Source organism: Camponotus vicinus, unplaced genomic scaffold (assembly GCF_025532165.1).
Source record: "Camponotus vicinus isolate PSW18456_S1 unplaced genomic scaffold, iyCamVici1.0 SCAF_11, whole genome shotgun sequence".
Classification (NCBI taxonomy): Eukaryota; Metazoa; Arthropoda; class Insecta; order Hymenoptera; family Formicidae; genus Camponotus; species Camponotus vicinus.
Genome location: NW_028141947.1, coordinates 11213151 through 11235415, shown reverse-complemented (window position 1 = coordinate 11235415; position 22265 = coordinate 11213151). Strand labels below are relative to the sequence as shown.

General features: G+C 35.8%; 2 protein-coding genes across 4 annotated transcripts in view; one reads left to right on the top strand and one right to left on the bottom strand.

Annotated features, from left to right (window-relative positions):
* The window catches only part of Rab3gap1 (RAB3 GTPase activating protein subunit 1), a 28909-nt gene that overhangs the window by 4012 nt on the left and 2632 nt on the right, over positions 1–22265 (bottom strand). The gene's annotated exons all lie outside the window — the stretch shown is intronic.
* Positions 363–22263, top strand: Haf (leucine-rich repeat and fibronectin type-III domain-containing protein hattifattener). Its single transcript, XM_083081255.1, has 7 exons — positions 363–934; positions 17182–18056; positions 18347–18662; positions 19035–19609; positions 20164–20596; positions 20813–20989; positions 21097–22263. Exons 1-7 carry the CDS (start codon positions 931–933, stop codon positions 21378–21380), a joined length of 2664 nt encoding a protein of 887 aa, XP_082937381.1. The 5' UTR covers positions 363–930; the 3' UTR covers positions 21381–22263.

The window sequence follows — 22265 nt, the reverse complement described above, 5'->3', positions numbered from 1 at the left end:
CAATAAGCAATATGTTAATTAAGATATTAGTGATTGTAAAAAATTATAATTTTCTTTCTTTTTCAAAAGTTTTCAAAATACAAAACTACATGATTACAATTACAATACTTTTTTGACACGTACGTTACTGATAAAATAACATTGATAAATGATTGTTAATTAAAAATTGCTACATATAACACATTCTATATTATATCTTTTTATAGTAATATCGATAAGAAAATATTACCATGTTATTACTGTTTCGTAATATTATTATATTATTTCATTAGATATATATTCTCCATAAGCAGGGTATTTAAATATCTCAGCTAAAATAATTTAAATATCATCGAGCTAGAGGATGATGTCCAGTAATGGACGGCAAGACTGTCAAGAGTCAACGTATTGCCCTTCGACAAGGTTTTTCCGCCGCCGGCAAACTTCGTCAAGGCGAAGCTTGTATCCTGTCCAGCCTACGAGGAGGCCTACCATCGAAGGCTACTGCCCTACCACACTGCTGCAGTACTCTGGCATGGGACAGGATTTCTGCCGGGGACGGACGCGGCCGCGCTTGGTTCTTGCAGTCGACTTCAAGACCGCGATGCGGCCGAGCTAACGGTGAAGAGACAAGTCTTCCATATCCGCGCTCGCGATTCGCGTCGGAAGTTCATCGCGGAGTGCATAATCGGATTTCTGTTTCTTCCTCTTCGTGTTACTTTTTCCATATTTTTTCTTTCTTTTTTTTTTGAACGGAATATGGTCGATTCGTACACGTGAGCATCTGCATTTCGTGGATTCCTGTTATTACACCTACGATCCTGTCTTCTCCAAGGGCCGAAGATAACGCCCGCGAGCGCTCAGGTGCATTCCTAACGAGGTGCGGCCGAACTTCCTCGTCGGTGCACCATGGCTAAGACTGTTCGCTCGTAAAGGACGACATAAGCAGCTATGAGTGAGTAGTGATTCTTTTTTAATAAAAGTTCTTGTCGTAGAGAGCATTTCGTACGATGTATTTGCATTTGAATTCGCAACTTTATGGAGAGATATAAAATTGCTTAGAATTTTCCTCGCAAAACTCGCCATTTTCAAAAGCATTTTCATACAGCGAATTTAAAAAAGCATTTTGGATTCTGAGGAAAAAATTGTGCTGTGCTTACAATGTAAAACCAAGAGATTTTTTTTACGAGTAAAATTTTAGAAAAGATTATTTTAAATAATTGAAGTATATATTGCGATAACGATATAAACGTTTCCTCATCGCACTTAATTTTATCAGAATCTTATACTATTTTTAAATAAGATGAGAATACGCAGCGAAGAATTATAAAAAATTCATCATCATTTATATCCCGAATTTTTTTGGCTCATTAATAGTCACCTAACGGTATTATTAGTTTGCTCAAGAGAATTAAATACCTCTCATCAAATTACCTCGAGGCATCGGGCCAAATATGATAAATTTGTAGAAGTAGTACAATTAAGTTGAGTTTATCAGAAGAAAGGTTTCAAAATTATGCACAGTCACTATCATGTTAAATTAAAAATATAAGCACATATATATATATATATATATATATAGAAAAAATACCTAAAATAAAAATGATTTTTATCGTTTGCTTAAACAGTTCTTTTTCTAAAACGAAATTGTTTATCCAAATGATAAGAATTTTTTGTTATAACATAAATCTTTTTATCCCATTACTACATAATTTTCAAGTAATTATGTTTTTTTAAAGAATTTTCTAACTTATTTGTTCTCATACATGATAAATATGTCGAAAATTGGTCTATTGAAAATCGAATCGATTTTCTTTTGCCTCTCAGCTATAAAAATATTCATTTATCCAACTTGTTTCACAAGCGCCAGCGTTATACTCTTTGTGAAGCTATAGCCACGTCGCGTGGCGGCGGTCTCTTCGAAGGGTTAATGCACCTACGCGCGAATCTTACGGCTATCGTCTTCAACGTACACCGTCTGACCTTGAACCGCACTATAGATACACGATGTACTGGTACCTCCCATATCCAGACAAGGATATCGAATAGTTTGCGTTACGCTCGAAAAATTCACGTTTTTAAGCTTTTATAAAGCGTAAAATCAAAAATCCTTTTAGAACAAAATAGTTCATGCAAGTGACATTATTACAAAAATATAAAATATATAGATTTCTCTCTCTCTCTCTCTCTCTCTCTCTCTCTCTCTCTTTTGATCCCCAGAAAGAAACAATGTAATTTTAATCTTATCGAAATGCCAAATATACTGTTATATATTTATAACTAAATTGAGCAACATTGGTATATTTTTATATCAACCATGCTATTTCGATGATATTTATAAATTACATAAATATATATATATATATATATATATATATATATATATATATATATATATTAATATATATATGATATCTTTTGTCAAATATTAAACATTAAATCTTTTCTTTTAAATAATTTAATGTATAAAATTTCTTGTCTAATTTGAAAATTAAAAGATTTAACCCCACAAAAGAAATAAAAAAAGGGTTATAATTATAATTTGTAAAATACAGAGTTTAAATATTATTATAAAAATAAGTTTTATATAAATTTGGAGTTAACTTTGTTCTTGCTTCTCAATTCTCTTCAACTTTGATCATTTAAAAACGGATCGACAAAGTACGGAAACAGTGGACAGATTGTAAATCATCAATCACACACTTCAAAAAATCATTGATTAAAGAATTACTTTGTGAATTACCTTGTATCGCAATAGATTAAAAAGTCGATAGCATAATTTATATGAAGCCACAGGAAACTCGCGGAATTTCTTAATGTTAAGGAATGAAGAATGATGCAGATTTGTTGCGATACTACTTTGCATAAATAGATGAAGCAATCCGAGTTTCGAAGAGAGAGTTCACGCATTTTCATTTCCGCTCGATCGACTAAGTGATCAGAAATGACATCGTGCATCCGCGCCTTTGGATGTGATATCGAAAGGAAACGATGAAGAGTGTAAAATTTATACTCACGATAAAAAGAGCTACAAAAAAAGCGCGAAGATAGGAAGCGAGTAAAAATAAAAAAAGAATAAAAAATTAAGTAGCATTTCTCATGGATTTCATACATGCTCCGTCCGTTATTGCTAAATTATTACTGGAATCGTTTTGCGCGAGTAACAATGTTATGCAAGCATTGCGTAAGTAGATCGGGGAATGTTTTTTATATAATGACATATTGCGAACGAATTATAGGGATGGAAAATGTACATTCTCTCTGATAATTCTGATAACATTGCTCGTAATTAAAAAATTAAGCACAATTGATATATTACATTGTTCTCGTGATTTTTATATCCATTCTTAGGTATTTAATAAATGGAGCGTTTTGAATCAATTATGACTATTAATTATTTTAAGTAGAACGTTCGATAAAGTTTAAAATAATCATGCAGTTAATTATTTTTAAGTAGAGAACGTTCAGTTAAATTTTAAATAATTTTGATACTTAATTACTTGAAAGTATGATCTCTCTTCATATTTAATTAATTATTAAATATATTCTGAAAAAAGTGATTTATGTAGAGAGTTCAAGAAGAACGAAAATCACAAAGTGCATAGAATATATTCAAGGAAATTATCGAAAGATCTTTATTCTAGCAAGCATTCGCGCGTACTCTTCCGTGAAATATATAATATACGTATTTTCTAATTTATGGGAATTATAGGACGTGATGGGAATTATTGAAGCGTCTCGAACACTTTCGTTTTATAAATTCCATCGCGACTAAACACTTGAATTTTCGCGATAGTCCACTTCCGGTTCAACGCTCCGAGTGACTTTTGGGATCGCATGCGAGCGCAAGCAAAGCGTTAACCGTCACGGTCGGTCTGACGAGAAAAATCAGGGCGTATGCTAAGTGTGCGTTCAGTCTGGCAACCATTACGGAGAAATTGCCGAGATTTACTCGCGAACCGGCCGACGAACATGATGGTGATGGTGCGGTGGTCCGTTTGTCCGCGAGTCGTGACCATCGGACTATGATGCTCTCCTGCCTCGATTCCTGCATCATCCCCCTTCCCCTTCATTACTTGCACTTCACAGTCGCCGCTGAATCCGCCGCGATCGCGAGACTCCCCTCAAGCCCATTAATCGAATTGTTCACGCACCCACAGAAATATCTTATATCAGTCATCTTTCATTAATGAAGTAAAGATAAAAAAAGACTTCGAATGAACTATATTAACATAATTAAAGATATTTTTATATTTGACTAATTTATGCCTAATTTAAGAAAGAATTAACAGATGATTAAAGGTTTTATATATTTATAAATTATGATTTTATACAAATATGTCACACATCATAAATCATCGTTCATAAGATCTTGAAAAGTATAATTGAAAGTATAATTAAACGTACATACTGAAAGTGCATATAATATAAATTAAATCATAAATCATCGGAAGGAAACAGTTATCGTTATCGCGAGAACTGATGTCAACTCGCATTAGTACTTTTTAACGAGCCGCGGCACTTTTTTACATCAATTGCAATTAATGAGCGCTATTGTTTTGTACCTGCTACTTACGCGGTTAAGAATTGAATAACGCACGCTAGCTTTTTTTCACGTCAGATTGCGACACTTTGATAATTCCGATTGGTGCATTAGCGACGATTTAAATTAATGCGAGTCAAATATTTTGATTAATATCTCCAAATAATGTATATAAATGATAATAATCGAATGCTAGAAAAAATTTTGAATGACACGGTTATCGTAAAAGATTTTCGAAGCACTGACGCATATTCAAAGCAAAATTTTCCAAATCTATCTTGTTTATATGTAAATAATGAAGTCATAAAATCGAAATTATTAAAATAATTTTTAAGAACATAATAGAGATCTTTCTCGATTTTATTATTATTTAGGAAAATTATAAGATGATCAAAAAATCCTTGCAAAAGGACACTCAATAATTCCGGAATAGGTAATATGAGTGAGTGTACACTTGGTTTATGTTGTGTTTTACGATTGCGTGACAAGAGCCGGCTTTGCAATTGCGGTCTTCGTTAGTTTTATCCGCAAAGAAACCCTTCGAACAGACCGGCTGCAATCAGGCTTACATTTTAGAAAGGCACGTGCATCGGTAGACGGCACGATCGTGCCACGGTCACGTTTTTCGCATACTTCATTCCGCAGGAAACCGCAAAGAGTCGAATTGTTTAACGTAAAGTTCTTTGCGTAGGGATTTTTCTTCCCCATTGTAAAACAATAATTGAAGACAATGAGATAAAACTCTTACTACTTCAATGAAATCTCTAAATGCGCGATTATTATATTACACTTATTACATTCTACATTGTATAATATCATCGTTATATAATATTATATTATTATCATAGAATATTATCCTAGACATGATCGATAACAGCTGATCATCTCATCTGCATTAATCTTTATATCTATTTTCCATCCTATATAAAATGTGTTAGATAAAATAAAATCGATGTGCGACACTAATTGAGAAAAGTTGACGTCGGCGAGATTATTTCGAGATTATCTCCGTCAAGATTGTCCCAGCATGGAGACCCTCAGAGTATAACCCAGTACGACCCACATCCCAGAGGCCGAGAGAAACTGAGTTAACGTCGCGGCTCTCATTTCCGGAACCACTTCTCGACTTCCGTCGCAGGCACCGTCGAGGTACCTGTCGCCCAATAAGTGTTCCGGTCACGAATCGATCGATATTTACCCGCCATCGTACCTCGCCCTCTCGAAATTTGATTTAGCGAATAAATTCCGTATAATATAATTGATTTTCGTTTCAATATAATTTCACACATCATAATTGAGATGTAAAAAAATATACAATGTTTCTTTCCGCTTATTTGAGAAAAGATTATTGTCATTGCAAAAAAACGTTTCCAAAAATGTTGAAGTTAACAAGAAGTATGTTCGATTATTTTAAAGCACCCAGTATAATAGTAGGCACGCCGCACGCCTCGGAGACTTGAATGCCGGGTTAGAATCGATTCTGGGGCACAAATTCGCCGCATTTCCGTTCCACGCAAATGGAAAGATTTACTCTGTATCACGGCGGAGGCGGATTTCAAGACGGTAATTAATGGGTACAACCGATGTTAGCTTACGTTTCCTCGCTATTGTACTGCTCAGCCCATTTCAGTATTGTGCGACAGTTCTCACGGTACGCGATATAAAGTGAAGCGTCGCGTAACGCAATTCGGCGGGCGAAATCTTTTCCGTAAAACTGACAAAGTATGTGAAAAGGCGTTATTTATCTTTCTCGGTAAATTTACGCGAGGTCAATGGAGGAGTAGACTAGTTATTTTGCAAGCTATCATTGTTAAAGAAATCGCAAGTTACATATGCATTATCTGAAACGTATCGTACTTTCCTTCAAACGTAGATAAAGATTTCTCATGCAGATATTTTGGTGAGCTTAGAGTTTAAAATTCTGAACTTTTAAATATTTCAATAAAATTCCTCAAGATTATGTTAAAACATAATTTGCATGCGAGATTAACTGATAAATAGAATATTCGATTTTTTACACAAAGTTTGATTCGTCGAAATGAATATAAGCTTATAGTTTATAAATAAAGTGCTGTCACACATATAAACATTTATAAATTGGATTTTCCAAATAAACTCTCTTTCGAAATTTTCATATGTAAATCGATTCTGATATAATTATCTAAAGTATGATGGCTTGTACGTTAATGTTTATTCATTATTGATATTACACAAGTCAGCCTTAATTATTGGCCAATGTCTCGATAAATCAACTATCCGCAATACATATATCTTCAAGCTTCGCTGATCTTTGAGCACAACAATTTCATATAAAAATGACATATTGTCGTCGCGAAATCGTCGAAAGAATGTCGAAATTCCCAGGAAAGACGTTCTAGACGATAATACTCCACAAAGTAAGAGAGAGTGAGAGAAATAACAAGACTTCACAGATGGAAACTATTCATATGTCGCTGCTTCTGTCGCCTGTGTCTGTGCGATTCGGCGATTGTGAAATAAAGCAGTTCTTGAGAAACTCAAAACGTAAATATCATCCTATCAGAGACACATCTCTGTCTTACGAAAGCTTGCTGTGAAATAATGAATCAAGACAACGTGTTACATGTTTCTAAACATAGTTGGACAGTAATATTTCTGGCATTAATGTTTCTCTATAAAATTAAGGTGTTGTATTTTCTCACATAAATTTTTAATTATTATTATATTTATATCATATATAATGTGTATGTACATATATTAATTATTTCTTCATTTTTTAAACTTAGAATTTTAAAAATTACAGAAAAACTCTGTGCCTCCTTGATATTAATCATGTGACAGAATTTTTATATAATTTTTGTAATTTTGATTTTTATTTTTATACAAAGGAAAAGATTTTCATAATAATAATATATATTAATGTATACGTTTTTTCTCTTCCATGTTAATTAATACGATTCAGCTTAATAGATCTCAAGTCTTCACATTTTAATTTCTGAGTCGAGTCATTAGAAAAATATTTCGCGGAAATACAAAGGCGGCGAGAAAGCCAGCTGATTCCTCTTCTCTCGGGTCGATCGCGGAGGAAAAAACGCGCGTCGAAGATGATCGAAAAGAGAGCATTAGAATGAAGACGGGCATTCTCGAGAGAAAAGCGAGCGTCGATCGAGCGCAGCCGGCCGTAACGCGATGATCATCGGGGTACGATGATCGATGGTTGAAGCTCTGAAGCGATATGTTCCACCGAGCAGAACGAACCGCCACATAACATGTCCCACTGCATCGTTTGCTCGAAGCTGCGTAATGCATGTATTTTTTCCTCGGTAATGGAGCCCCTAATTCGTTTGCTTGCGATGGCACAATTGTTGCTTAGAGTACTTAGCTCCGAATTGCTAAAATAAGCCACTTAGAGGTATTTCATAGTCTGAAAAATAGTTCCGCACTACTTTCGATTTACTACCACCGCGAGCAAACGTAATTAATCAATAGCCAGTACATATTAATTATATTTAGCATTCATTATCGAGTCTGTCTTCAATCAACCTTCATGAATTACTGTTGAGATTTATCCATATTTATCCTACGTTAAGATTTATCATCAGCACATCGAGCAATTGATCCGGAACTATTTCTTCGAACGCTTTCGCTTTTTGCGCATAGAACAATTTGTGCGAAAAATAATCGCGATACTCTGTCTTTTTCCGAGTCGGAAGCCGTAAAATGTTAATCGCCGCGGTCGATAGCAATCAGCCATGATTTCGAGAGCAGATTGTTTTTTTTTTACGAGACGCTTGGAGAAAAGATATGTCTCACGTCTCTCGTTTTGTACTCATTTGCAAATAAAATGTGCAAAGCTGCGGCGAATTCGATTCCGCTAAATCGCGGAACGCTAAAAAAACATGCCGATCGAATCGGTGATAGAGTTCGAACTCACTATTTATCTAACGATTTAATAGACGGGGAACAAATTACGTCACATCTAAAATATCGCGAATTTACGGAAGCAAAATTGAAACATATGAATAATCTTTCAATTGACCGCCGACAATATATATCTCGTAAAAATCGAGAACTTTTATCGTATGCAGCCGCATAATTGAAGTGTTTAGAATAAACAAAACTGCGAAGAATCAAAAATTCTATGTGAAAATCGTTCTAAAAATAAAATTACTTCCATCAAGACGCGTTGAAAGTTAAAAAGTAATAATAACTGCATTTCTTCTACATTATTTTGATGTGTAAATTGAGTGCATATGGAAATCAAGATTCACGTTTCGAAATTTATTGCTGATATAGAATACCTGCATATAATTTTTACATTCTTTAATTGGCATTAATTTAATACGACTTGCCAGGATCGTTAAAAAAATCTTACTTATTAAAATTTATTTGATAGCGACTGGATTATTTTGGAGCGATTTGCGTTTGGTCCTGCTAAACGATCGACACGGTGTACTATTGACGAAGAAGCACGTGGTATAATCGCGATTCGCTCGAAGAAGCTCCTGGTTGTTCGTCGGTCCGTTGGCCACATATATGTATGTACGTCGTACGAGATGGAGCAGGTAACAGTACTTAGATAGACGGTTGGCATACTGTGTCGACTGGTAGCGCGGACCGTTACAAGCATATGGAAAGTTCGGTGGGTCGTAAAGCAACCGCGACAGAATGCAAAATCCTCCGAGGAAGTATGAGAGAAGCATCGAGTATAAGAGAGCCAGGATGTCTCGAGCTAACGAAGTATTACATCTAAAATGAATAACCCGGCTCGATGTCGATCCGCAAGAGATCTTGCTTATATCCCTTTTTTATTTTCACTATTGTTAAATGTTATTTACATGTACGAGCTCTCGTTTAGTTTCGAGTTAAGATGTCTCTCTGTGAAGATAGATAGCAGATGGATTAAATAAAGACTGATCTGTTCGAGTGTTGCGCTAGTCTCGAGAGCGACTTGAGACCTTTAAAGTGAACATGTAGCCTCTCGCGAATAGAAATGATAGGCGGAATAATGTCGCGACTTATCCGGGATCTTGTATGCATTTGTTGCTAAAACATGAAAATACTATGCGAAGAAAGGCGTGCTGGAAGGCGTGAAATGTTATTAACAGAATTCTATTCAAGTCGACTCGTGGAATTTCTGCGTCAACGAAGGATGCGTCACTCGCAAATGTCAAACGATTCTAAATAACGATACGTTGTCTAAGAGAATTATGTACGCACGAGCCATTATTTGTAATTATAATTTTTAAGGATTTTATAGAATACAACTTATTAACTTTAACGTCATTTCAAACTAAGAATAATTGATGCTCCATCTTTTTCTAGCTACGAAAGTAAGAAGAGAATATTTATTAATTCTTAGTTTAATTAACATTTATAGAGAAACGGTTTATGTAGAAAATTTTATGTCCGCCTATGAGATCATTGCGATACTCATCGCCAGAAAATTAACGGCTGACACAGGGTTGATGCCATTTTATCGGCGCGTTTTCTTCTTCAGATGAAACACTTTCAGCTTTCGTAAGATAAAATACGAGTCGCAAGAGAAACGGTTGTAACGTTGCGTTTACGCACGATTGCATTAGAACAGATGTAAAGGAGGCGTAGTATGGTACTTTCTCCATATTTGCTTAATTCAATGCGATTCCGCGATAGCACCTTTAGTAATTAGATGAACTGCATCTTAGAATCAATTTCGCACTTTCGCATTTCGATATGCACTTTCTTATCCTTCGTATTTCTCGTATGTTTGTACATATGTGTATATCAGTGACCGTAGCCACGTATTGAAAAAATTTCAAACTATAAAAAAATTAAACAAATTTTTTAAATTGCCTTCTGATTGGTTCTCTTAAATGTTCATTTAAGTTCATGTGCATTTTTAAATCCCATTGCAAAATTATATATAACTTTGAGCTAAGAAAATAATTTCAAAAAGTGAGAGAAATTATTAGCTGAAAAAAGTATATTGTTAGACGAATATTAATTGCAATTACTCTTTACTAATATTCGCATATCTGTCATAAAATCTAAAACGTTTCGAAATCTAGAACGTTATACAGATTACAGATTGAACAATGACTAATTTCTGTCACTTCGTAGAGGAAAACACTGGCTTACAGATTGAAGTTGCTCGCTATTTCGATTGTTTTGAAAGATACACATCGCATTGCAGAGAAAGCGTGCAATAATTCGATACAGAGAAAAATGTAGTGTATTAATCGTGGGAACTGATCGTTTGTCTCGGGCCAAACATTGACACCTTCGCCATACACATATACACACAACCGTTGATTACTATAATATATCGCAACATTCTAATCCGTATCCCCGCATAAATCTTGGCCAATAATGTATCCGTCATGCAGAATAAGAGGAGAGAGAGGAGAGATAGAAATATATAGAAAGAGGGAGAAAGATGGAGAATGAAAGAAACGGAAAGCCGAAAGGGAACGAAAGTGAAAGGATCAGATTCCTTCGCGAATATATAGGTGCATGAGCTCGTTGTACACGTGCCTCCCGCACGCGTTTGCACGCGCCACGCCGGAAATGCCGGTTTATGAGAAACCATATCGATCCATAATCGTCGCCAATTGATTGAGAAGAAACATATTTTACTAAGAAATTGTGAGACAAAAATCTTTCGTGTATCTTTCTCACATGCGTCGATAAATATTTCGCGAATAAGTTCTTTCGTATCCGAAGAAAGAGAAATTGAAATTTATAATTATTGCTAATAATTAAAATTATAGATAAGACAATTAATAAAAATTCTATTTTAAAATTGATATAATTATAAATATCACAAATAAAAATAAATATAAATGCTGGGGCACAAAATTTTAGAACTCGATTTTCGAGCTGGATAAAATTCTCGTGCATAGATTAATATATGTAGTTGATTTTAAGTTTCTTATTAATTAATTGACATTGAAAAAATTAAAATAACTGAAATTGTCACGTAATTCTTTCCCCATAATTTGACCTGCTTCCTCTCCTTTAATCTGTTTGATTGACTTGCTTAACACGATAACCGAGGACGGTGCTCGCCCTTGCCAAGCCTCTTGTGTCGCGTTTCCCTACGATTTCTCTTTACAAACGATCGCATTCTTCGGTGAAAGGTTATTCAATCGACAGGTCTCGCCTGACCGGTGGATGTCGTAACACCATATTATGATCACCGACAGGTTCTCCAGGGACAGCTATGAGAGCTCTTTCACCCAATGACTAATCATTCTATCACGCGAAGAAGAAGCATCACCATTTAGGGAGTTCTGATCCGTTAGTTCAATATTCATGAAATTAATTATTTTAGTTCGAAAGAATAACATTTTCGTAGACTATATATGTTCGATAATATAATATTTTTAACGTATTTTCTAAGAAGAAAAAACTATTTCGTAAATTTTTTTAATTGCATAATTATTCCTTAAAAATATTTTCATTTTTATATTTTATCACATATTTTTCACATACACATCGCTATTCAAAAATAATAATCTTATTTTATTCTTGGTAGAAAAATTAGTATCATAAGTCTCGATTCATCCAGATGATCATCAGTCATCACAGATTTGGCATAGTCAAGGTCTCTTACAAGGTAGATACCGGTAATTCTGTATTGTTACAGTCTGATAATCTTCTTGTCGATGCACGTGCATGCGATTCAGTCAATCTTTTAAGGATGACAATTCAATAGCTTTATAATACGATTGGATGGAAAACTTTCCCAAAAAATTACAATCTTTTTTTAATTAACTACATTATTATTTGCTAAAAAGTATTCTCTAATTCATAAAGTAAATAAAAGTCAATAAAATCTATATCTATGGAAAAAATTTTTGGAGACTAATGATGATTAAACATTTGGATTGTCATTGAAAAATATCAAATAAGTGAACTGTTTTATTTTTCGCTGGTGGCATCGTACGCAAGGTCACTAGCATCAGGAAGTGGAAAATGATCATTCAGTCATACTCTAATAACGTTCCGATTACCGATTACTAGCGCGGTAGAAGCACTAATTGAGCCCCTTACGATTTAATTATTTCAGCGGCTTGATCACGTAATTAGGCGATACTCTCAAGATTATTTCCAGAATATTAAAAACGAGTGCATTGTACGCGCGTGCGTGCGTGCAATGTGCGTATATATATCGTTAACACATTAAATTAAAAGCATGTTCCAATAATTTCAAAATTTAGCCATTAAAATTATCTACAAAATTATATATGCTTTGGCAAAATTTATTACAGGAATATTCCTTAATTACTCGATTACTCTTTCTTTTCAATTTATGATTAATCTCGAATTTAAACGAAAGAATCTTTACTAAGTTTAGATTTAACCGGAAACTTGTCAGAATCGCTTCTCAGTTCCGTAATATGTATACATATTAAGATAAATTTTATATGCATTTTTTCACGCGAATCATTCGTCATAATGAATAATGATTATTAACGAGTTCCGTGCTTTATAGTTAACGATAATAAAGTGCGCCACGCTAACTAGCAGCGTGCTCCCATTACCAAGTGTTCCGAGATTCAGCCCCGTAACGATGACCAGTTTAATTAATTCATTACACGCACTCGCGCGTTCTCAGTCACTCATTTTTTTAGTAAATACGGAAATCCAAATCACCCATTGCGCTCTGAAAATTCCTTAGAAGATTGCTACAAGCGTAGAATTTTCATACGAACCACATGTCGTTGAAGTCTCTCATTGAAGAATTTTAATTTTAATTGCAATCATCAAATTATGAGTAAATTATGTGTAAAATAATAAAATACATATGTGCAAAATAATATATTATATCATATATAATAAACAATGTTTGTCACATATTGAGAAAAATCCAATTAAATCTGTAACAAAGAATATAAAAATAAAAAATGAAAAGAATCTTACTATTTGATTATTCAAATTAGAAAAAAGCACAATGATTAATAAATTAATCATACGAAGATTTACATTCGGAATGCAAAATATATTACAGTGCGAAGAATATTGAATAATCTTCCTGCTTTACATATAACAGATTTTTGCCATTACTTTATTCAGGTAAGAATTATGCAAAATTTAAATTCCACAATTATAAAAATGTTACGCAAGATATCTCTCAAATAATAAAGAGAATAACAGGATGAATTATGTAATTAATGAATCAGTTCGCACTGGCATTCTGCGTTCACAATAGTCTGCTTTCAAAGCGAGAGAGTTTTACTTATTTTTAAATAAAAGTTACATCCTCTGGGAATTTAAATCTCAAATATTCTTTGCTTTATCCTCACAAGTATAATGATACATATTTTACTCGATATTACTCATCGGTTTTGTTGATCTCATAATATTTTCCCATGCCGGAAGGCTCGCCGAGTCATTTTTTTCATGAAATGGAGGAAGGAAATGAGCGCGATATCCTCGTTTATCGGAAAAGAGCACGTTTACATATTTGCGCGGAAACAATCAGATCGTGAGTGAAAGGTCCGCGTGTTGTTCCTTTCGTCGGCCTCGAACGTCGGGAATGCACATTATAACCGCATACTGGCGATGTAGGTGATTCCGCTATCACGAACCCTTTGTAATCCGGAAGTCTCGGAATATCGTGGTGGCGAGCGCGAAAAACGTGAAAGGTGAGCTAGATTTTCCCAGATTTTACGCCTGCCCATAATATAGTCGCACGCGAACGCAATCGCAAGTCGATCCCGTGAGATACGAAGAAATCTATCCGCTAATTACACGAGACTCGTGTAATTAAAACTGGGCTAAATAGTTTCGCGTATTTAGGTAGGTGTTCTCAACGTGTAAAGAAAAAGTTTGCGAGCAACGACAATTGAAATCTCAGAGAGGAAACTAGATTTGTAAATTTTACTCACGTAGGATTATTAGAGAGAAAACGAATTCTCTCTTTACTATAATATATTCGCGCTTCGTCCTTCGTAAATATTCTTGACACCTACGCTGTCTCTCGCAATATTATCAGCCTTGACACATCATCGGCTTCTCATGCAAAATTATCTTTTCGAAATGTTTGCGCGTAGCGCCTGTTTCATGTCAATTCTTCCCAATCGAGTGTTGAATATGGAAAGCATTTTCAAATTCCTTCTCGATTGCTCGAGCAATTAACATCGCGAACACGCGATGTTTCTTCCGTTCGACAATCGAATGATACGCTTTATGTTGAAGACTCAACCTACTTTGCTCCCACCTGTTCGCGATTATGAATTGCACCGCTGCAATCATGCCGCGCATGATGCACGATACGCGTTCGCGGGAATTCGTGCGAGATGTGGGCGTGTTAACATGACCAAACTCGTGAGACCGGGAAAAGCTCGGAAAGTCCGGCTGCAATGCTGTGGGATGTTGAAACGGAAATGCGGCGCAACGCATCTGGTAAACAGTCATTATGCACATAATGCGTGCATGGTGCATCGACCCATCGAGAAAAACGGCGTGAAGAAAAGAATTCATTCCTGTCCGATAAGAAAAATCAATTTCGCATAATATACACTTGGGATAATCGGGACATTAGAAATAATTAATAAATATTTCATAAATTATAGAGAGAGGGAGGGATATAAATGTACATCTCTTACTTAATTTTTTCGAAATATTGTTTTACAGAATGGAAAAAGATAGTAAAGGAGATTCTTATTTTATTAAAAAATTTTATCATGAATATATAAATTATTTTTAAAGAAATTGCAAAGGGCTCTTCTATCGAAAGGTTATTAGGCCAGTTAGCGATATGCGGTTGCGAGACTTAAACGATAGCCATGGAAAATCGTGGCATGTAAAAAAAGTCGGCGTGACCAGCGCAAGTACGTCTCGTTGAACGAACCCAAGTCCATAGAACGAACCCGTTACGAGTCAACGGCCGGAATATTACGCGCGATACTTCGCGTGTCTTCGGCCCAGTCTCGCTATCGATAGCCACGCACCTTACGGTGTACGAATTCCTGTGGGTTTTGATCGTCACAGCTATTCCAGCTGATGTCTCGATTAAAGTTTACTGTGTTCATTTAGTCGAAAATTTATTTGTCAAGATTGTTACAACTAATTCGAATCAAAAGTCTGAAAATCGAAAACAAGTTGCATTACGCGAAGAGAAATTACATCTATTTATAAATTTAATTAGAAGATCAAAACGAATAAATGTTAAATCTCTTTACTTGACTTATCTAAACTTATTTCTACTACAAGAGATAATTACGTAATTATTATTACGTAATTACGTATTAATTATTACGTAATTATATTACATGCACTGACTTATCGCTAAGAAATTGAACTATTTAATTTTTTAGAAATTTAATTACACTTTCGAATCAAAATTTAATGTAACAATGATAATGATCGATTTCGATAACACTAAACACTTTTTACTTTTTAAATTTTATATTAATACATAAATATCTCAAAATACTTTTTTTATATTTGTGTAAAATAAATTAAAACTATTCTGTGTAAAGTTTCAAATTTAGAAAAATTTACCTCAGGTAACAAATAATATTCGCGCATCAAAGTGTTAAATGTCTTTCGATACCGATACAGCGCGAAGTAACATAGCGATTTCTCTTCTCACAGGTGAAGCTTCATTGTCGCACGATCTAATGAATGATTTCTTTCGCTTATATATATGGAGAGAAATGGATCATGCGTGTCATTACCGTGACGATTGACCGTGTATGGCATAACAAATTTACAAGGAAAACACAATGCCTTTTAAGAAATCTAACTATTTTATATAATTTCGCGATTGCACAAATAAGTCAACTTATGATTGGAAACAAAATGTAACGTTTACGGCAAATGTTTGACAAATAAAGACGAAAGATTTTCCGTTAACATTACGTGAAATTTTGCACCGGCTGGAAGTTAATAGAACGTTACGAGAAAAAAATAAAACACGGAATCGCATGCTCCGTTTCTTCGGATGCACAGACAAGACGAAAGGGGGAATAAGAGAATATACTGCCAACAATGAGCGAGAATGGCCGGATGGTATTTTGCGTTTGTGAAATGGCCTGTCCCAAGGCTTCACGAAGGGAGGCGCGAAAGGCATTATAATGAAAAGCGACATAATTGCGAGAATGCACAAGCCGAGTTGCGACACGTTTCGAAATCACGCGTGTACTCACGCGCGCCCAAAGGAATTGACGCTTTCTCTAAGAGGATGCGCTCCCTGCATCTATCTGCGTTATGACATGTGTTATAATGACATCCATGCTATTCGCAGAATTTTAGTCGTGTAAAAATTTAAAAACAAATGTAACCTTTCATAAATTATTAAAATTATTATCGACTTTTTTCGGTAATCTTTTTGTTTTCGTCTGTCGATTTTAATTTTGATTTTCTTTCTCATATTTTATAAATCTTTTTGTTTTGTCGGAACACTTTTATAGACACTGTAATGTGTGCATTAAGAAATTAATTTAAAACCTCATTTTTATTCAACATCTTTTTATATTTATTCGTTTAATTCTCTCTTTCGAGGGTAAAAAAAATTTTTCTTTCAGTATAATTGCTCTTAAGATTTTTATAAATATTTCGTATTTACGAAAGCTAAATAAAATAGCTATATTTGTCAGTTTATTTATTTTATAAGATTTACTAATTGCTAGATATTTTTCCGATTTTCGTTATTCTTGTTGTTTCATTTTTTATATCTCAACTTTCAGATGCAATTCCGAAGGAGCTACTGCTGCTGCTGGCCAGTGCACTCGTCGCCGCGGCGACGACGTCCGCCTGTCCGTGGGCGCAACACGTGGTGGAACTCGAGAACTCGTGCATCTGCGACTACAATCTGGCCGGCGAGCTCTCGGTGCAGTGCGACATCGTCGATTATGAGCAGCTGTTGTCGACGATGCGACGTTATGCCATCAAAACGTCAATCGATCTCTTCTATATCAACAACAGTACGATCGGTGTCCTGAGGAACGACTCGTTCGTCAACTTGAGAATTCACAACATGCAGTTGTCCGGTTGTCGCATCAAGAGCATCGAGCCGGAGGCTTTTAAGGGCCAGGAATACTACATGAGAAGTCTAAATCTCAAAGATAACGAGCTCACGGAAATTCCGACTACCACTTTGAAGACTTTGAAGAATCTCACCGTGCTCGACCTCTCAATGAACAAGATCACGAGGGTCAACGATAATACCTTCGTCGGTACCAAACTGGCCACGTTGAAGCTCTCCGACAACGAAGTCACTCTCGCTCCGGGAGCGTTTCGTGGTCTGGAGAGGTCGCTGAAGAATCTCAACCTCAAGGGGACGCGACAGAAGAAAGTGCCAGAGGCCCTCAGAGGCCTGAAAAATCTGCATTTTCTCGATCTATCGCAAAACAGTATACGCGAGCTTCCTGGTCCATCCGGAACCAAAGTTTTCGATGGTCTCGATTTTCTCACGGGGTTGAACCTCGAGAGAAATCTGATTCAAAGTATCGGTCCGGACGCGTTTTACGGCATCAGGAACAATCTGAGTTCCCTGAGCCTACTGAACAATCTCATTCCGGATTTCCCTACAGCAGCTATTAACAGCGTTCACGACTTGAAAGTAAGTAATAAAAAATTGTGAAAAATCGTAAAATTCGGGTAGTTTTTAACTTAAAAAAAAAACCAAATTATTTAAATTCGAAAAAAATTATAAATTACTAATAAGACTTTTCTAATAGTTTTCTCTTTACAGGTTCAAAAGTATAAAAAATGGTTAGCATTAGTTTTCTCAATTATTATTTTCGACTTATGTACCAGTATACTTCTTTTTAGGGGTAGTAACTTCTTGTACTTTCTTTTCGACGGTAGGGATCAAGTTATATTATTTCCTAAATGATTGATATTCTTCAGGTGCTAGATATCGGATTCAATTTGATCACCGAACTACCGGTCAACGCCTTTCAAGGGAACCCATCAATCACGCTGCTAGCGATCGATGGCAACCCGTTGTCTACGGTACCGGAAGAGGCGCTCGCTCAACTAAACGGTACCCTACGCGGCCTAAGTCTGGGCGGACGATTCCTCGTTTGCGACTGTCGATTACGATGGATCATCGATTGGATTAAGACGCGAGATCTACAGGTCACCAGTCGCGAACGCAAGCCGCAGTTCTGCGGTAGTCCGCAACGTTTGCAAGACAAAAACTTCTACAATATCGATCCTAATGGTAAATCCTACGAAATTTGACAGATTTTCTAAAATCTCGAAAACTTAATTTTCTCTTAAGTCTCTCTCTAAGATTAATAGAATTTAATTCTTTTAATTTACACAATTAGCTTAAAATATAACAAAAACTATAATTTTCCCTTTTCGTTTGGAAAATTAATTAATTTAAGAAGAAAATTTGCAATATTTTTAATTTAAAATTTTTAATTCTCTTAATATATAGAAAATTAAATTGTTTCGACTTTAAAATTAACTTTGACTTATTATATAAGTAATGTTATACAAAGCGATAAGCTGACTATAAGAAAATTAATATTTAATGTTAAAAAATATTACATGTATTTGAAGGATTATAAAAATCAATTGTTGACAGACATGAATTGTGAGCGACTACCGGAGATAATCGGAATCGGAACGGTAGAGAGTGTGGATACCAAAGAGCCAACGGAAACGATAGCTGATGGAGATGTCAATAGTCATCTTCCAACCATTCGATCTACAATTTCCACGACTGAACTAATCACCAGTACATTGTCTACGACCACAGCACAGACAATATTATCATCGACCGAGCAAAAAAGAACAGTACCACCCACGACTTTCGTCTCGACGACTCGATCGACCGCTGCGCGAACCGGAAACGTCGTTGTCGTGAGAACTACTCCGTCGCCGCCGAAGCAGTTGCAGGAGCAGATGCAACAACATCAACCGAGACCGCCATTGGTCTTGGGATCGCCGTTGTACAAATCGAAATCGAATGAAAAGGATATAATTGTTAAGGATGTGCTCAGACAAGACAACGCGGTTATCATATATTGGGATACTGAAGCGACCAACATTTTGGGCTTTAGAGTGATCTATCGGTTGTTCGGAGACAATAGTTTCAAACAGGCACCGCCGCTTGAAGCTAGCGAACGAGAGTTCAAGATCAAGAATGTGCCCTCGCAGGTAGAAAAAATATTTTACTATAAAAAATTTGATATTCAAAGAAATATAATGAATTGGTGATAAAAAAATGAAGAAAAAATGAAATGGTGTCTTGACTAAAAGAGAGATTTCGTCCATATTTTAATTTATTCTAATAATTCTTTTAAGAGTATTTAAACGACTATTTTGAATATATAAAATATCAAATATATAATATATAAATATGCTATATATAAATACTATATATTACATGATATTAACTATACACAATCTTAATAAAGTGATATAACTACACACAGTCTTAGTGAAGTATGCTAAATAAATAACAAAACGAAAGCTGCTAGACGTTCACGAATTAAAAAACACATCAAGTTAAAAAAAATTTCGTTAATTTAAATTAAAAAAGAATATAAAGCTTCACAATAAATATTATAACATATCATTTATAATAATATTATAATATATTATAATATAATATGTTATATTTTTAATTTGCTGTGTAATTTGACTCTTAATTCAAATCATAATTTATTTAGAGTATGAAATTTCTATCCAAATTATTTTCAATCTCGCAGGAATGTATCGTGGTTTGCGTCGTCTCGTTGGAGGAGACCAATATCACGCCAGCGAACGTGCCGTATAATCAGTGCCGTGAGGTCAGAACGGAGAACTCGCCGACCTCGAACATGGACAAGATTACAATCGCCGCGAGCGCGGCGATCTGCGCCACGATCGTCGTCGCGGTGATCATCTTCGTGGTGGCGAATCGACGCCGCGCCCGCAAGCTACATACTCTGCACAGCATCGATCAGACGAAGATGGGTGGTCCCATCGCCGGCCTGCCAGTCAATTGTTGCTCAAACGTGGGTCCAACGCCCAGTCCAGGCGGACCCTTGTCGTCAATGGCTACCCTGAGTGCTTACAACGCTCAGAAAGAGTGGGACCAAGTGTCGGCCTATAGTAACAGAAGTATACCGCGACCAAGGATCTTTCCTATAGATCGACAAGGTAAATTGTTGTCTTTTTGTCGTTTTTAAATATTTGTCGATTCATATAATTCATAGTTTCCTCTTTACTTCTTTTTAATTTTAATTTTTACAAGTCATATTTATTTATTGATCCTTCCTTTAAGATAAAAATATAAGTAGGTAAATACTTTTGCGTGATAGTATAAATTGCCATTGTCTAGGTTGCAAAGTGTAAATTACGCAAAATGGATTTCAGGATCGATCACTAGAGCATCCTGCATCGACGATGTGCGCTCTCAGATCGGACACTATAGCGGCAAAGTGTCCGCCCGGTCGATCGCCGACGGCCAGTCCCAGCACAGTTTCTCCAATAACTCCTCGCGATACTTCACCAACACCACGTTGGCCTCCAATCTCGTCAACACGAGACCAGGTCGATTTACTATCATTCTGTTCTCGCACTTGATCTCGCATAATATTTATCAGCGTTTTTTAATCTTCGAGTCTTCCATATTGACGTATTTTCATTTTTTTTTTCAGAATTACGACAATCACGTCAATCGCTGGCGGCCGCTTCGGACCGGATGTCGCGGTCAAACTTTTCCGGCAACCACCTGCCGCCACACTCGTCGGCCAGACGGCAACGACCACGATCGCGTAATCGAAATCTCGAGTCGAATCCGCCACGACCCAGTAGCCGGTACAGCTTGGCAGACTCTACACATACTCTCAACAATTATGACGAGAACAATTGGACCGATCACGACATGGACATCTACATGGCGCGCAATCCAACTACGAGAGGCGGCCTCGTGCCGCTTTAAAATTCAGTGGCCTCAACATCTCATTCATTTTTGCTCAAGCGTGTTCAAATAGAGTATCCAATCTTTATAACAGATTGTGCTTCTCGCTCGTGCGATTCGCTTTCGAGCTGAGTCAATGCCGAGTGTAATCAAGATAATTTTGACAATAGTTTTGATCGAAAAGAGAAAATCTCGAATAAGTCAAGTATAATCCAGATAATCTTGACAATAGTTTCAATTCAGGAGAAAAATTCTCGAATGCATCGAGTACCTTATTTTGGAAAATATTCGTCACAAGATTCATATGATTAAGTTTAATTTTCTCAGAGATCTGATCAGTGTGATGAAAAAAATATTTCTCCGGCACATTCGTAACTTACCAGCTTCGATCGATGCTAACATGCGGCAGGCATTAACGTGTAATATTTGTGCAAATACGTGCAATTAGTACGAATGGCGAGTATTAGATTGAGAAGCGGTTTTAGAGATAAGTTTTAGATATGTCCTAGTTTTAAGTTTTATATAAGAGAATACTCTTAATTACCAAATCGTTGAAACAAACAAGCCGAGAGTATATTTTTCGGTTTGCTTGAATGCACAATTTTTAGATTCTTATCGTGACGCGATGCTCTTTGCCTTTGCGATTCAAAGACTGTAATCGAAGTGTCCGTCTGTAAAGAAAAGCGCTACCGCGACCAAACTGACATATCGTGAAAACTCGACGTTTTTTAATGTCTCTGAACAAGAGGAAAAACGGGAGAAACACAAAATGAGAGACTTATAAAGTTCTCCGCAAAGTTTACCTTTTATAAGTGTATTCGCACGTGTACTCGTATGTGCGCGCATCGATGATGAGGACGACTCGTCTGGCGTACTGATAACGAATAAAGAAATTACTTCACTACT

Excerpts from the sequence above, each read along its gene's own strand:
- Haf (XM_083081255.1), top strand. Across the intron at positions 19,610-20,163 it reads TCAAGAATGTGCCCTCGCAG|GAATGTATCGTGGTTTGCGT; the intron begins GTAGAAAAAATA and ends TCAATCTCGCAG. Across the intron at positions 20,597-20,812 it reads CTTTCCTATAGATCGACAAG|GATCGATCACTAGAGCATCC; the intron begins GTAAATTGTTGT and ends AATGGATTTCAG.